The sequence below is a fragment of the Lepisma saccharinum genome, chromosome 18 (assembly GCF_977018435.1).
Source record: "Lepisma saccharinum chromosome 18, izLepSacc3.1, whole genome shotgun sequence".
Classification (NCBI taxonomy): domain Eukaryota; kingdom Metazoa; phylum Arthropoda; class Insecta; order Zygentoma; family Lepismatidae; genus Lepisma; species Lepisma saccharinum.
The window spans coordinates 48,934,397-48,950,893 of record NC_139246.1 but is presented as its reverse complement, the minus strand read 5'-3'; the positions used below and the strand labels follow the sequence as shown (position 1 = coordinate 48,950,893).

Below are 16,497 nucleotides of genomic sequence, written 5' to 3'. Positions count from 1 at the left end.
TTACTAGCGCAGATAATTATGGCCACGTGCAAATTAATAAGACTGAGGAAGTATGGTAGAGATAGCAAGATACAACATGATTGACAGGTGGTATTCCCCAACACCTAGCAAAGGAAACAACAGCACATCTCAGTAGTCACGCAAACTGTCATAATTATATTTTATGATAAAGCGACGCTTTGGCTGAAACATCCCAAACAAAGAAACCCGACATGCTGACCAGCTTATCTTCCTGCATCCCAACAAAGCCGGTGCCCTTGAGACGTTTCCAACACATATTATATTAAAATACGTCGGTTATGTCAATAGAACGGTGCACGAAAATTGCTTCCATAACAAGCTCATTGAATTCCAAACCCTCGGAACAAAGAGCTGTCTGAATTGAAGGGACAACGCACGCAGCTCTTTGCAAATACAGATGTTCAAGTACAATTTATATTTGTACTCCCACCGAGGTCTTTTTGTATCCTGTACAATCCTTGCAAAATTCTCACGCGAAAGGAGAAAATGCTACTTTTAAATAAAAAATCGGCAGGCGCACGCGAGGCAACCAAATCACGCACTTGCATTCATCTTCATCCTTCATGTCCACACCACGAGATGGACTGTAATTTCTCCCATCCCAGCGTGGTCATCTGGAACGAACCCGTCACCTTGGCATGCGTCGATGAAACCTATCCAAAGAAACGTGTTGACCACAGCGCGTCCTACCTTGCAATCATGCACGTATATATATATAAACGCAAGCCATAGAGTGAAGCTGCCATTTGTGGACATACCGGAACGGGATGATTTGGCTGGTAAGCTAGTGACTTTTCTTTGACGGTGGTTCTACTTGAAAAGATCTACAGTGTTACGTAAGCAATTCATCCTACAGAGTGAATATGATGTGTGATTTGCGTGTTCCTAGATAAAAGGGGACAAGATATCGTTCTACGCTGGAAAATTGCAAGTTGATTGATTGGTTGATTTAATTTATTTTACTTCACTTTTGTGTCACTTATAGTTAAATCGCGAAGATGGGGATGAGTGATGGTATGATGAAATTGATGGATGGACACAAACATACATGCCCAGGCCAGGATTCGAACCCGGGACCCCTGGCATCGTAGAACTATATGCTAATAACTCCGCCACGGAGGGAAACTGCAAGTATTCTCTATTTCTGCACAAGTTTTGAGGTCAGAGATCTTTTGAAGATTTTTCTATTTCGGTTACGTTGGTTGTAGACAGTGGCGTGTCCAAGGGATGGTTGGAGGGGTCATATCCCCTTTACCTTGTCTCGGTGTTTCTAAAAAAATGAACGTCAAAGGCAGGAAAAGGTGGCAAAATGAGAACTGACTACTAAAAACATACATGTTACTCCCCCACCTTTCGAAAATCTTGGGCACGCAAGTGCTTGTAGGTTCGATTTCTAAACGGCGATATGACAAAGTTAGTGCAAATGAGCGGAAGTTGAAATGTATAGGATTCTCGTTACGATCTCTCTGGACGTAACTAGTTACAACAGCTTTACAGGGAACAGTTACTTTTGAGGAATTCCAATTGTAACTACCTACTTACTTTTAAAATTACCTAGCTTTAAAGACAAGCTGCAGTGTCGCTTGTCGTTTGCGTGTCGCTCGGACTGGGCCATATTCTCAATACATTGCATCGTGTCGCATCAGTTTGTTGTCCGCGCATGCGCAGTGAAGGCTTCACCCCAACGAGCTAAATACTAGAAAGAAACCCAACCGGAGTTTTTTGATACGTGTAATAATGTATCGATATGTACACTACTATTTTAAGATATAAGCACAACTTTCATTTGGCTTTATATCAAGTTTATTGGTCCAGTTATCGGCTGTAATTTGCCTTGAACATCATGTAAAGAGCCTGTGTTTTGGCCATTTAGTACGTGAATGCTTTTGTTTGAAACAGCCAGCGCAGGGAGGCACTTTAGTCCAAAGTAGATCAGCCAACGTAGTAAGGTACCGGTACTCTAGTGTTCCTCAACCGCGACCCGACACAGTACCCTCGTATCAATTATACTGGGCTGCGAATGGATCTGCTGAAAGTGGTTAACAACTAGCATAAGCCTAATTTCATACCTGAATTGTGAGCTTTTGTTTTTTAAGTCGATTTTATGCACAAATAGAGCAGTCGAGACTGGAAAAGTGGCATCAGCATCAGCATGTGCCTCCACCGGGTATCGAACCCGGAAATGACGTTACCGCTTCGTCATCAAAGGGTCCCGGGTTCGATACCCGGTGGAGTTATATTGTGGTTCGGATCCCACTTTAAATTGTAGGTCCAGTCCCGATTAGCCTTTCTGTGCATATAGTGGACTTAAAACAACAATTCATTATAATTCAGTTACCGCTTCGTCAATCAAATTTTTATACTGTATTTGTCAAGAAGCCTACATGTAATTGAACTATTATTACTCTTTGTGATTATGACAGAATGTATTTATCAATATTTAATTTCAAGGGTACATGTTAATTCAAGTATAAAATTTTAAATAATGGAAATGTATTTACGAGGAAATTTTTTGGGATCCGAGCAGTGATTTTAAATAAAGAATTTACCGGGTCAAGTTTCAAGAATGTTGAGAGCCACTGCTCTGGGTTTTATGTTTTCGCTTTTTTCTAGGCTGGAAAGTCTAGCGTATACAGTTTGATATTAGTGCATATGATTTCTCCGTGTTCTCATGGAAAACATGCCTTCCCAGAGTTTCAATAACTTTTCACAAATTTTACAATGTGATTTACACATACCAGTGTCTCTTGTTACGTTTTTTTTCGGGTGACTAATAAACTGATTAATGCAATTATATCGGTATCATCATACAAACTGAGCAGAGAAACAAGTGTCAGCTTGTCGCTTCGTGACTGTTTTTATTTTTAAAAAAACAGCATATGGAGGCACTTTAGTTCAAAATAGATCAGTCGACATGGTAAAGTAATCTAGTGCATTGTTTCTCAACCGCCGGGCCGCGACCCGATACCGTGCCCTCGTATCAACTATACTGAGCTGCGAAAGGTTCTGTTGAAAATGGTTGACAACTATCATAATCCCAATATCTTATTTGAGTTGTGAATTTTCGCTTTTAAGTCCATTTTATGCACAAATATACTTATCAGGACCAGGCCTACAGTTTAAAGTGGGACCCGCGCCACAATGTGCATCAGTTAATTACAAGGAGACGACATTACCACTTCGTCATCCATATTTTTATATTTGTCAACAATTCTACATACGTAATCAAACTATTATTACTCTTTATGATTATGCTGGAACTTATTTATCAATATTCAATGGTACATGTTAATTCATGCATAAAATCTTAAATACTGTAACGGTATTTACTAGGAAAATTCTTGGGCTAAGAGCATTGACTTAAAAAAATACCGGGACATGGTTTCACCAAGATTGAGAACCATTTCTCTAGTGTTTAGGTATTCGCTTTATCCAGGCTGCAAAGTCTAGCGTTTACAGTTTGATGTCAGTGCATATTATATCTCAGTTTTCTCATGCACAACATGCCTCCCCCGAGTTTCAATAACTTGCACAAATTTTACAATGCGATTTAGATGTAATAATGTCTCTTGTTACGTTTCTTTCGGGTGACTAATAAACTGATTAATGCAATTATATCGGCATCATAATGTTAACTGAGCAAATAAACAAGTCTTGCTTGCTGTGTGTCGCGTGCTTCTTGTCTCTTCGCCAGGGTTGACAAAATTTGTGTTTTCATTTAAAGAAACAAATGAGGGTTTTCTTTTTTGTTTTGAACATGTTTAAAATGTTTTAAACAGTGTTTTAAACAAGAACCGAATAAAACATGTTTTAAACAAATAAAACGTTTAAAACATAATGTCAAGTAGACTTCTTTTCTAAGAATAATGATTAATAAAGAATCTGTTAATCATCCAAGGAAGGACTGTGTTCCTATTATAAAGTAAAGACTTGACTAACTTCTCAAAAGTACACATGTATTTTAGTCTTAAATCTCGCATGTTGGCTGTTCGAGAAGCTTCAACTAATCCACACTTGCCACACCCACTGAGTCTACGTGGTAGTTACTCTGTCTTTTTTTGTTTTGTTTCTTTTAATATATTTTATGGTGAATGCGACTGACATTATCAACAATGTGCACATTTTGCAGTGTATTAAGTGAGGAACAAAACTGTTTTATTCATATAGTATTCAATTTTTAAAATATTTTAAACACCTGTAAAAAACGGCGAGGTTTTCTAAACGTGACCCACGAGTATTCATCACGATATGTTTCTTCGTTAATTCAATATACATTTACAGCCACTGAACAGATTTCTATACAGAATAACACGCATTGAATGAAAGGCATAGTTCTAAAACACACAAATAACCACAAACTATCAAACACCAAGTATCAAAATGTGTTATAAACAAGTCTGAAAAAAACATGTTTAAAACACTTTCTTTCAAACGTTTTAAACGCTTATGAAAAATGAAAAAAACAAAGCCACGTTCTTTAAACGTTTAAAACAAGTTTTTTAAAACACTTTTGTTATAAACATGCCAACCCTACTCTTGTCGTGTCGCATATTGTGTGTCTCTTCGGTGTGAATTCTCCCTAAGTGTAACAGAGTTACTTTTTGCAACAGAAGTAATGTTATCAACAATTGATATTACACTTACATTACCACACTTTAATTGCTAATCAATTATTATTAATTATGTATAATAATATAAATATATGAAAACTTGTATTATGTACCAGAAAGGTAAATACAACATATGAAAGTCTTTGTACATTTATTATGTTACATTTAATGGTAATTTTTTGAGTATAATTTGTTAGCAAGAAAAATTCACCATCTTGAAACTAAAAGTAAATTACAATTACTCAGTTGCTACTTGGAGGAAGTAACTGGTAACTGTAATTCAGTTACTTTAAAGAGTAACTTTTCAAACAGCATTCGTAACCTCCACAAAGTGTAGTTCATTACATAAACTCAAAGAACAGCGTTTTGTTTTCATGTTCTATACCGTGTTTTGCCACGCTTCCACCGTGCTGTGTCGAATAGGCCGTGAGGGCGATTCACGAGAGGCGCCAGAAAGTGTCTGTGGTAGAGCCAGATTATTTTCGGAACATATTCAGAGTCAGTCTGGCGAACAAACCTAACAGCAGTGTAGGGAGTGAGTAAGAGGGTTAGCGATATGTGCTGCATTTAGATGACGTCATCTGCTCACTTGCATTGGAGGGTTAAGGTGTGGTTACTCGCTTCCAATCTACAAACGCAGAATAGCCAGAGGTGTTACGACAATAACTCCACTCTACTAAGCATCTTGAAGTTCAGTAAAATCCCTTCATTTAGTTTGGTAAGCAGTTTGTTGTCTGCCAGTTGCGAGCTTGCTCACTATAGCTCTTGTCTACTCTTGCGGCGGGCGACCTACATGCTGGCAAGGAAAGTGGGGAGCGGGGAATACGCCGCAAATCAACCAGACAACAGCGTTTGGCGCCGAAAGTTACGACGTGGCGATAGGAAGTACTACGTGCACCTCGTTCTACAGGCTGGCGCGTTTCTTATCGCGCTGGATTGGTCGCTTCCCCGTTCCCCACTCCCCTTGCCAGCATGTAGGTCGCCCGCCGTAAGACCAGACAAAGCTATAAAAAAGCACTATCCTCTAAGTGTACGAGACATATCATTAACACACTCACGCGTGAACGCTTTACACATATCCTTCACATTCCCTATGACACATTCCAAGAAAGGACTTTCAGTAAATTTAATATACAAAAACATTAAATACTCTCCATCATGACAGCATTAGGCGGCCATTTTTTTTTAAAAAAAAATTAAAGGTTGCACATATGTATTCTGGCCCAATGGGAGGTGATCCCCTTTGCAAAATTACTTAATGTTTTTACGTTCCTTTTGGATGATCGAAACTGGATTACTACTTCATCGTAATTGCCCAATCCCATTGTGCGGTAGAGTTATGGGACTCTCTTTTACTTAATTGCTGCAGTGAGCATTCTCAGGACGTGCAATTACAAAAATTACTAACTTATTACTGTTTTATAACGTTTATTAAAGCTAAATCACTTTCATCGGTCACAGCAAACTGGTAAATTTCTCGTATCGGACAAACGGATTTCTTCAAATTTACAGGAGAAATTACTTACCGAATGCAGTTTCTTTAGACTTGTGGAAGTTCGGGGAAGTGTTTTCTCGCATCGTTCATTGAATTTTGCCGGTAAATCATCTATTTTTCGATATAAATGTCTGACCGATACACGAAAGCTCTTGCATCCATTTACTTCCAGGTGGATGTAGCCTGTGTGTGATGACGTAATCCCGGTCAGTGTTTCCAAACACGTGCTTTTGTAACTGAAGAAGGTGCGTTTCCGCAAATGGTTTGTGGGGCTATGTGTCAATGGTTCGTGGGGCTATGCGAGAATGGTGTGTGGGGCTACGCATATTTTTTTCGAAACCAATTTTTCACTATTGTAACCTATAGTGACCCTACCTAACCTAACCTTACCGGAAATGGTTCGTGGGGCTATGCGTCAATGGTTTGTGGGGCTACGTAGGTATTTTTGGGTGCAGTGGGGTGGAAACACTGCATGCCGAGTACGGTAGCGAAACTGTGACCGCCATTTTGCGTGTTACCGAAGGCAAAAAGAAACGAAGAAAACTTACTCGATATGTCGCAAATAGAGCTTATTTCTGTGAAATAAGCGAAATGCCACCTTCAGCAATGTTTCTCAATGCAGAATACGTAAGTACGAATATTCAAATTAAATGAACTAGCAAATTTCAGCCGTTTGTCCGATACGAGAAATTTACCCAGCAAACTAATGCCACTATACTTACAATCACAACATAATAAGCGGCTGCTTTTCGTTTTTAACAATATCTTTTAAAATATTACATAACACCGCTTACGACTCAACAACGTTCAGTCTCCAGACATTTTGTTGTCTTTGCAACGAATTCAACAAAAAATTAAACCGTTCAAGTTTTTCTCATTCTACCGGAAATGGCTTCGTATCCGATAATGCGTGTTATCAACATACAGCCAAAAATTATAAATTTAACATTGACACAAACAACAATAGTAAAACAAACAAATAAATCAAACAGATTTCTGTGAATTTAACAAACAAATAAACGTATTCGTCAGAGGCGTATATTCGGGGCTACCTAGACTATCTGCGAAGCCCAGATTCGGGGAATAAAATACAGAAAAAATATCTATCAGAAAATGTGCATAAAATTGTTCATTTCAATAAGAAGATGAACCTGATTTCTTAGAATTTGGAGACATTGCCCGCTTTCTTTGAATTCGCAAGACGGCTGGCCCAGCTGGGGGGCAACTCCACGGGGGTGACGGGTAAGCTTGACAGGGATCCGATCAATGTTGCAAACCAATTTTTCCCACCATGTAATCTTCCCAGAAATGGGGAATTTTGAAGCTAAATTATCGCAGGCGAGGGGAAAGTGTGTCATGTGGCAGGGACAAGAACATAATTGAACGCTTGCAGAGGAGTTGAAAAAGAGGTTGTTGATCTTCAAACAACTAGAGGTACAGTGGGGAGTAGAAAATTGTTGGCTGAGCGGGAATGGTTTACCGAAATAACAAGGACCAGTTCTAGCCTAGATCGCGTCGAGTGGTCTTGGTGCGTGGAATTTATGTAGAGGCAGCGTGTGAATACAGTAGTGAGTGGATTGTATTTATGTGAATGATATGTGCTGTGTTGTGTTGTGTAGTGAACTGAAATGAGGGACTTTTCGGCTTACGTTCTTGTATGTCCACTTTATGAACAGATAAGCTAATGGGGATCGGACCTACAGTTAAAGTGGTATCTAAACCACCATGCATCGAACCCGGGACCCCTTAGTTTCAAGGCAACGACGTTATTACTGCGCCAACAAGGAGTACCCGAACTTAAAATCCTAAAAATAAGTAGGTTGAAATTTTATTTTTATTCTCGTATATAGGCCTACATAATATTTCACAATATAGGCCTCTCATTTATGCAAATAAGAATGAAATTCTTGAAATCTTTTCCTTACTGACAGTGTATATTTCCATGTTTTATTTATGAGGTATATATTTTTAATCACAGAGTCACATCACTTCAAACCCGCCACCCCAAATATTCGAACACTATGATATGGTGCGATTGCCCAGGTTCTTAACCCAGCATACGCCACTGATATTCGTGTTACAAATAAACAAAGCGTATCAATGTTCTTTGGTTAAAGAGTGTGCTTGTATCCTTAAAGCATGTTTCGTTACCGGTCCGGACCGCCCCCAGAAAGAATTAACAAGAACTAAAATTAAATAAGCCTTTTGTGGTTAATAAAATTGAAACAGGCGTTTCAGTATACTTGTATGCTATTATATAAATGTTTACACTTTTTTATTTTAATATAATAATAATATAATTAATAATGGTAAAAATATTATGAATGATAATAATCCCATTATTGTTCAAAATAACATTTGTTATTATGTGAGACACTCAGTTAGCAACCAATGACCCTCCCAATGTGTACGTGTGAGAGAGAGAGAGTATAGGCACGTGCCGTACTTGCTTCTTTGCAAAGTTTTATTAATAAAATTCCAGGAAAACACACTCTAACCGCTAATCCTGGTGTAAGGACACCTGGGCCTTAAGACACCCGATAGTCAACTTCACTTGCACGTTTTGCTTTGTTTTATTTGATTGGATTTGATTTGATTTGTTGTTTTTAGTCCACTTTATGCACAGTAAGGCTAATCGGGACTGGACCTACAGCTTAAAGTGAGTTCCGAACCACTTGTGCCTCCACCGGGTATCGAACCCGGGACCCCTTGATTACAAGGCGATGACGCTACCACTGCACCATCGGGGAGGCCTTGTTTTATTTGATTTGCTTTATTTGACTTCGCTTTTTGTGCCACTTTTGGCTAATTTGCGAAGATAGGGGTGAGTGATGATGTGATGAAGTTGATGAATGGACAATCACATACATCCCATGCCCAGGTCGGGATTCGAACCCGGGACCTCTGGCAACCACTCCACCACGGGGGCCCGCTCACTTGCACGTAGTACAACTGCAATGTTGTAGGCCAGCGAGGCTTTGATGTCTGGATTAGGGAGACGAGGGGGAGCAGTTGCTCCCCCTCACTTTTCGCCACTTTTGCCCCGCACTATGCTAAACCTTATCTACAAAGGGAAATACACTGTATTTGTCCCCCCCACCCCGGGTTTTGGAACCCAATCGCCGCCACTGCCAATCAATCGAACCGCTAATCCATTTCAACAATATGCCACGCTATGGAGTTGGAAATGTATCATGCATATGAAACAAAAACAAACGCCAGACAAGTACGTATTGTCTAACATAAGATTTGGCAGGAGTATATTTTGCACATGCATGATCTGGTAAGCCAAAACTATTGATATAAAACACTATGAGGTGTCTATACATATTGTGGACACGTGAAAGTCAATGTAACCAGGAGAATAGCATCGGAGATGTGTGATCCTTGTGTCGGCTGTCATTATGATGGCTCTCGTACATCTCTCTACGTCTTTGCTAGGGGTTCCGTCACTGGCCAAGATATACTGGGATGCAGTGTCGGCTATTCGGGGTGGGCATGGTGGGCCAGTTGCCCCTCCCCCCATACTTTTTGCCCCCCAAAAGAAAGTAAACTGTCCTTGCTGTCCATGTATTAACTTAGAACCAAATTAATAGATCAAAACACAAAAAGAATAATTAATAACGCAAAAGAATTATAACCAACATAGAAAAGAATGTATATAAGTAATGCTTTTGTAAAACTAATCTGTTTACCTTGGCACTGTTTCGGCTTGTTTATTTTTGTTTATTTTATGTTATCCTTTTTTGTGTGTTTTTCAGTCTATTGTTTTGCTGTTGTTTATTTCTGGTTTAAAATGGCTTCTGCCGTACTGGAAATTTCAATAAATAAATAACATTAAACAAATTAACGAACTTGGTTTCAAATTTACAACAATTTCATAGAAAAAGAGGATACTTACCACAACAAGGCGAAATGCAGTAGATGCAAATGACGCAATACAACAGACAATACGAATACCTAAACAAAAGGAGCACAAGAACATGTAACAAACACACCAAACACCACCAGTCAAGCCCCAACCACGGAACCAGAAACCGATTTCCAGCTAGAATAAATGGAAGAAGAGTGCAAGCATTGGCGTCCGGAAGGGGGGCAAGGTGGGGCCGTGCCCCCCCCCCCTGCCCTGGAAAATGAAAGTGAACAAAAAATTATGTATTTCACACATATAATTTCATTTTAGCCACAATAATATGTGTTAATTATTGCATGAACACCATAAATTCAAATTTAAGCAATGTTCTTTTTAGGGAAGAATACTATTTTTGGGGAAAATGTGCCTTGTTTGCCCCCCCCTGGAGAAAAAACCTTCCTTGCCCCTCCCTGGAAAAAATCCTGCGGACGTCCATGAGTGCAAGCTGTCTCATCAGCATGACACTAATAACACGCTAGTAATGACAAAAGACGAGACGCATAAGACAACAGACCAGTGGCGTTGCGTGAAGTAAATCGTTGGGTGTTCACACCCAGCCTAAATTAAGATAAAATTTTAAACCCCCCTCCCAGACCGAGATGGGCTACAAACAGATAGAAAATGAAGAAAATCAATCGTTGATCACAATCACAGAGAAGAAAACTCTAAATGTGAGTGACACTGATCAAGTGAGCATACAAAAAAGTTAACAAATTGAAAACACTAAGTTGCTGACCAAGGCAATTTATTATTAAGATAAAAACACTTAACAGGTAACGTTTCGACCCTGTATCAGGGTCTTCCTCAGACGAAGAACTAAACTAAAATGATGAATTCTAGTTTTTTTGGACTTCCAACAACTGCAATTCAAAAGAGATCCACCAACGCTTCGGAGGCCGCATCCGCCTCCGTCCCCAGGGCAGCGCGTCCAAATGGTTGCCTTGGAGGATTATTATAAATAAAAAAATAAAAAAACGTTACCTGTTTAGTGTTTTTATCTTAATAATAAATTGCCTTGGTCAGCAACTTAGTGTTTTCAAATATGGAAACAAGGCTTAATTATATTACAATTTAACAAATTGTAGAGTACAAGGTGAAAATAATAAAATAAAGTAAAACAAGAAATATGAATATAATAATGCATGTTTTATGAAGAATGCGAACCTGGGACCTTGTGCTAGCCACTCCGCCAGAGCGCCCAGCGAAAATCTATTTACGGAACACAGGTCAATTTTAATTTATTTCGATTCAGTGGCGGCGGTTGAGTTCCAGAACCAGAAGGGGGGGGGGGCAAAGACAGTATATTTCCCTCTGTATATAAGGTTTAGCATAGTGCGGGGGGTAAGTGCCCCCCCCCTAATCGCCGCCCATATTTCGATTTATAGTTTCCGCTTAACAACCCCCTCGCCCGTCAATACCCTCAAAAACAAGGAAAAAATAGATACAAGGTAAACAGTTTGAATTATTGAAATGCCTTCTTCTCTCCTTATTTAGTGTTGGAAATTATTTTACCTATTACTAAGAATTAACCCCGCCACCATTTCCACTAACCATGATACCGTCGAATTATTATTATTATTATTATTTTCAATTTCAATAGCAATTTGTAATTTCACAACAGCTTTCCTATATTACATTGGTAAGTCTCTGGCAAAGCTCAAACTTCATGATGCGAATTGCAATTGGCGATACTTAAAATTATTGTTTTGAAGTTTACCTGTAGAAGCTTATAAGAATTATAATTTATTTTCAATAGAAATATAATGGATATTTATCCATACTCGTTTACATGTGTACCAAGATAAATATTATTTTCTACTAGCAGTGTCTTCGTCTTCTTTCTTTTTGACTCGTCTACGTTATCTAAAGGTTTAAGCAACACATTTAAAATGTCAATGTAAGTGTTAATCTGCTCATTATAGTGTTTGAAAACAAAACCTTCGCCATGCAACTGCAAGGCTTTGGGTGCGCGACAACTTCATGCAAAGAAGTTGTTGAGGAAGTTTGCGACCTTAATTTTTTGTGAAATGGATTGGAAAGAAAAGATATTAGGCAAGAGCATCGAAGATCTTAGGAATTACTATAACAATGCAAACGGTGCTTGCATTATATCTTAAATACTGCTTACTTTTCTCCAATACAAAGTTAAGGAAACGAAAAATAAAATACTTGGGAATAGCAAAAATAAATCGTGCCTCTGCACCATCTGTCGACAGTTCCTCTCGGAAGGAGCACGTGCTCCGATTTCCACTTTCACCCATTGATTTCTCTTGGCTTCTTCGGTGGAGCAGGAAGAACACAGGAAGAATACAGCAGAGGGAGTTCATAGCGCCAGATGTGGCCCGGACTCTCGCTGCCTAACCTGCTGAGCTTTTCTTGTCAACAGTCTAAGGAAATTGGTAAATTTGAAGCATTGTGAAGACTTTATGAACGAAAAAAGCTGCTTTGTAAAATAAGTGTCTTGAAATGTAGTGTTTTATAAAGCAGAGAAGAAAACAAATTGAGGTTTTTCGTTTTCAGTTGGGGGTTCGTGTGCTCCGTAAACCCCCTTCAGGCGACGCCTCTGCAACAGACTACATATAGAAAAGACAGAGAAAGGTCTCCCGATGATGAATCATCCCGGAAGACATTCGTATCCAGGGAACCAGGATAGCCGGCCGTTCAAGGACAAATATACTTAAAAACCAAAAGGATAAACAAAATTACACAATTGTACTTTTTTCTTTTATGTATGTTTCTGATGTATCCATGTAATTGTGTGTGTTGTACTGATGTAGTTCAAACAAGCAGTCCTTCAGACTGCGAGATCAGCTTCTATTTGGAACTGCATCGCAGAGCTAGCAACCCTTAAGGCTGCTGGAATATTTTATTTTATTATTTTCTTCTATTTCATGTATGTAATTTTATGTTGTATTCTTTATTATTTTAAATTTGTACACTAAGGAAATAAAACCAAAAAAGCAAGAGATAACAAAAGAAAACAAAATGCAAACTGACGTCCTAGCGTATCATATTAGAAGCTAGGGCAATAAGCGCATGCCACTGAATGTATGCGGGCGGAGGAGAGCGCCGCCACTGCCGGGATGTAATTATCCAACAATACGTCCGTCTATTCAGAGGTGCAATTGGACTTGCTTTCCTGTTTATGGACAATAATGTAGGGACCCATAGAGCAGACTTTGTCAATGAGTCCCTGATATCAGAGGATATTCCGGCGCATAGATTGGCCAGCAAGTTCTCCCGATCTGAACCCAATAGAACATTCGTTGGACATGCTTAAACAACGCATTGCAGGACGGAATCCACTCTTCGCCCCCCTCCAGAGCTGAGTATAGCATTGTTGCAGGAGTGGAACGTTATTTCTCAGTAATCGCTCCATACTTCTACCAGCAGAATGCCACATCGTTGTATGGCATGCATTCCTCTTAGAGAACACCATATTAGCCATTAACATTTCTGTGGAGCATTCAAATTTGTCTTTGTGTGCAGACGTGCCATCCCATGCGCCTCCACATTTGTTTTTTTCTATTTTTACAATTGTTTTCCGCCACGATTGTTGGTTTCTGGTGTTTTCTTATTGTTGTCAGTTGTAGGCTATGTCACATGTGTAAACCAAATTGGTGCACGCTAGATAGCGGTATGTGTCTGATGTGCCATGACCATAAATTTATGGACATGGGTGTAAATTGAATGATAGGTATTAACAGTAGGGGCGATTGCCTACCAAAACTGGGTGGACAAGGGCAGTTTAGTTCATTGAAAAATGTGGGAGGGGAGGCATCTGCTCTCCATTTCCACCCTCCTAAACGCCGACACTGCGTATTAGCAATTATTCCTATAATAAAGTACGCACATGTCTGAACGTGAGTGAACCGACTTTCGCACCACGACTCCAGTTCTTAAATACAGTAAAACCTCGTTAATCCGCACTAATGGGGGGATAAGTTGACCGGTTTAACGAAACTCCGAAATCACCTAGAAGAACAGTAGAAAATGCATTAAAACTCCGTTTATAGTAACATAACACGTTTATTATGGCGTGTTTAAAGGGCATAGGCCTAAATACACCATACAGTAAAGTAAAATGTAAAGCAATACGACAATGCAGTGCTTCTAGCTACATTTAAAACCTTGCATTCTCTTTTTTTTCTTTTGCCTGTCCGGATTAAGCGAAGTCCGGCTTATCGGGGTTCGGATTAATAAGGTTTTACTGTAGTTGGGACAGCGATTACAAGGAATGTGACTGTCTTAACCAAATCGGATCGTCTGGTAGACTTGCATCCATGGTTGCATGGTTCTGGAGCCTATAACAAACCTCCCATTCACCATGCATTGTCATTCTTTTATTTAAAATATTTAATTATAACAAAAATGAACGTCGTGCAGAGGAACGGATAGCAAGAACATACACGTATGAAGGCAATGTGGTACAGGAAATATTTGCAGTGGGAGGGGGGGGGGTATTAAAGTAACTACTCTTGAAGAACCAGGATATTATGTACATTTCATATGCGTTTTCTCACCACAAAATAACAAAACTTAAGAACGAGAGGGTGAATTCCCCGTCATGGCCTTTCAAGTACCACCCTCTAAAAAGATGTCCGAATAATATAGTCGCTTACATGTAGCTATCTAATTGATTGATTGATTTGGCGTTTTAAGTCCACTTTATGCACAGTAAGACTAATCGGAACTGGATCTACAGTTTAAAGTGGAATCCGAACCACTATGTAACCCCCCACCGGATATCGAACCCGGAACCCCTTGATTACAAGGCGACGACGCTACCACTGTGCCATCGGGGAGATCTTTACATGTATCTAACCCCCCCCCCCCACACACACACACACAAATAAAATGTATTGATCTCAATGTTATGCAAATCAATAATCCTTACAGCAGGAAGAGATTAATTCTAATTATTTAATATTATATTTTCATTTTTAATAGTAATTTATAGATACCTCATGTACTTCCATTCCATTTTCATGTTTCTGAATATTATCGCGCTCGAATCGTGAGCATGACATAGGATATTTAGAAGTTTGTTTTAGATTTTCAGTAAGTTCTCGTCCTGTCTAGGGATTGGCCTGCGAAACTAATTGTGTATACGTACTTGTTACAGGTGCCCTTATTGGTGACAGCGACTTCCATATTGGCCCACCCGCAAGCCCTCCTAGCAACGCAGCAGAGATCGGAGGTGAAGGATGCTTTCGGAAACCAGGAGACGTCCTACTCGTACCAAACCCCCAGCCACTGGGTGTCCATGACGAGGATAGACCCCACGCACCGCCATCATAAGCACCACCACCGCCGCCATCCTGACCCCTACAAGTTCTTCTACAAGCCAGGGGTCAAGGAGTTCCTGTCCGGAATCCAGGATTACTATCCTGACATGAAAGAGTACTATCCGAACATCAAAGAGTATTATCCGAACATCAAAGAGTACTATCCGGACATCAAGGAGTACTATCCGAACATCAAGGAGTACATCAGTGGCATCAAGGGGAATATCTTGAACCAAGAGGCTATTTTGGTACAGCCAAGACCTGAAATCGCACAGGTGGACCCCGTCTTCTTGCAGCTGGATGGCCCCAACCCCTTGGCAGGTCTCGGCAAGGCCCTTCTGCACCCGGATGACTTCTCCACAGACCAGCAGGCTTTGCCACGTCCGCAGGAGTCCCTGGTGTACACCGACAAGTCTCTGCTGCAAGTGAGCCCGGACGGACAATCAGTGGTGGCTGCAGACATCAATGCTCACACCAAGCTTATTTTGGATTCTCTGCACCAAGAAGGTCAGCTGGGGTCATTCTATGACCTGGACCTTCTTTCCGACTATGGACAGTTGAGCGATCCATGGTGCGTCAATGACGGATAAACAAGGACTATGCGTCGTAAACGAAACAACACATAGCACTGCCCTTTCAAGCTTCAGCAAGCATCTAGAAGACTGAAGACAAGGAAGTTACCCTTATTTCTTATAACAAACTTAGTAATGTATTTTTGTACGTGGAGCAACATTCAACATTTTTACGACAGATGAATTCACACCAAAGAATAAATTCGTTTTGTCCTTTAGAGACTTGTGTTGGACATTGTTAGAAAATATGTTCCTAAGCACTTGCGATCAATAAATGATAAGAAACGAATGTGTTTATTTATTTGTAGAGGTTCAAATAATACTGGAATGTTTAAATATATAACAGGGTAAGTAATACATTATACAAAACTTTATGTAACACAAAAGTTCAATTTCCTATAAACTTGAGTTTGGTGAGCAATTTAGATGTTCAAGTGGGATATAGTTTGTTAACAAATGTAACATGAAATTTTAAAGGGAAACTATTTTTACTTTTGTTCTAAATAGCTTTAATACAACTTCTGTGAAATTATGGTGGGAGGATATAACGATAATTTAAGTGTATAGTAATTATGTATGTTCCAAAAAGAAATCATGG

General features: G+C 39.6%; 1 protein-coding gene across 1 annotated transcript; it reads left to right on the top strand.

The window, feature by feature from the left end:
- Nucleotides 1-759: 759 nt before the first annotated feature.
- LOC146002065 (uncharacterized) lies at nucleotides 760-16,188 on the top strand. Its single transcript, XM_083139779.1, has 2 exons — nucleotides 760-800; nucleotides 15,165-16,188. The coding sequence occupies exons 1-2, from the start codon at nucleotides 789-791 to the stop codon at nucleotides 15,915-15,917; spliced, it is 765 nt and encodes a 254-aa protein (XP_082995905.1). The 5' UTR covers nucleotides 760-788; the 3' UTR covers nucleotides 15,918-16,188.
- The last annotated feature ends 309 nt before the right edge of the window (nucleotides 16,189-16,497 follow it).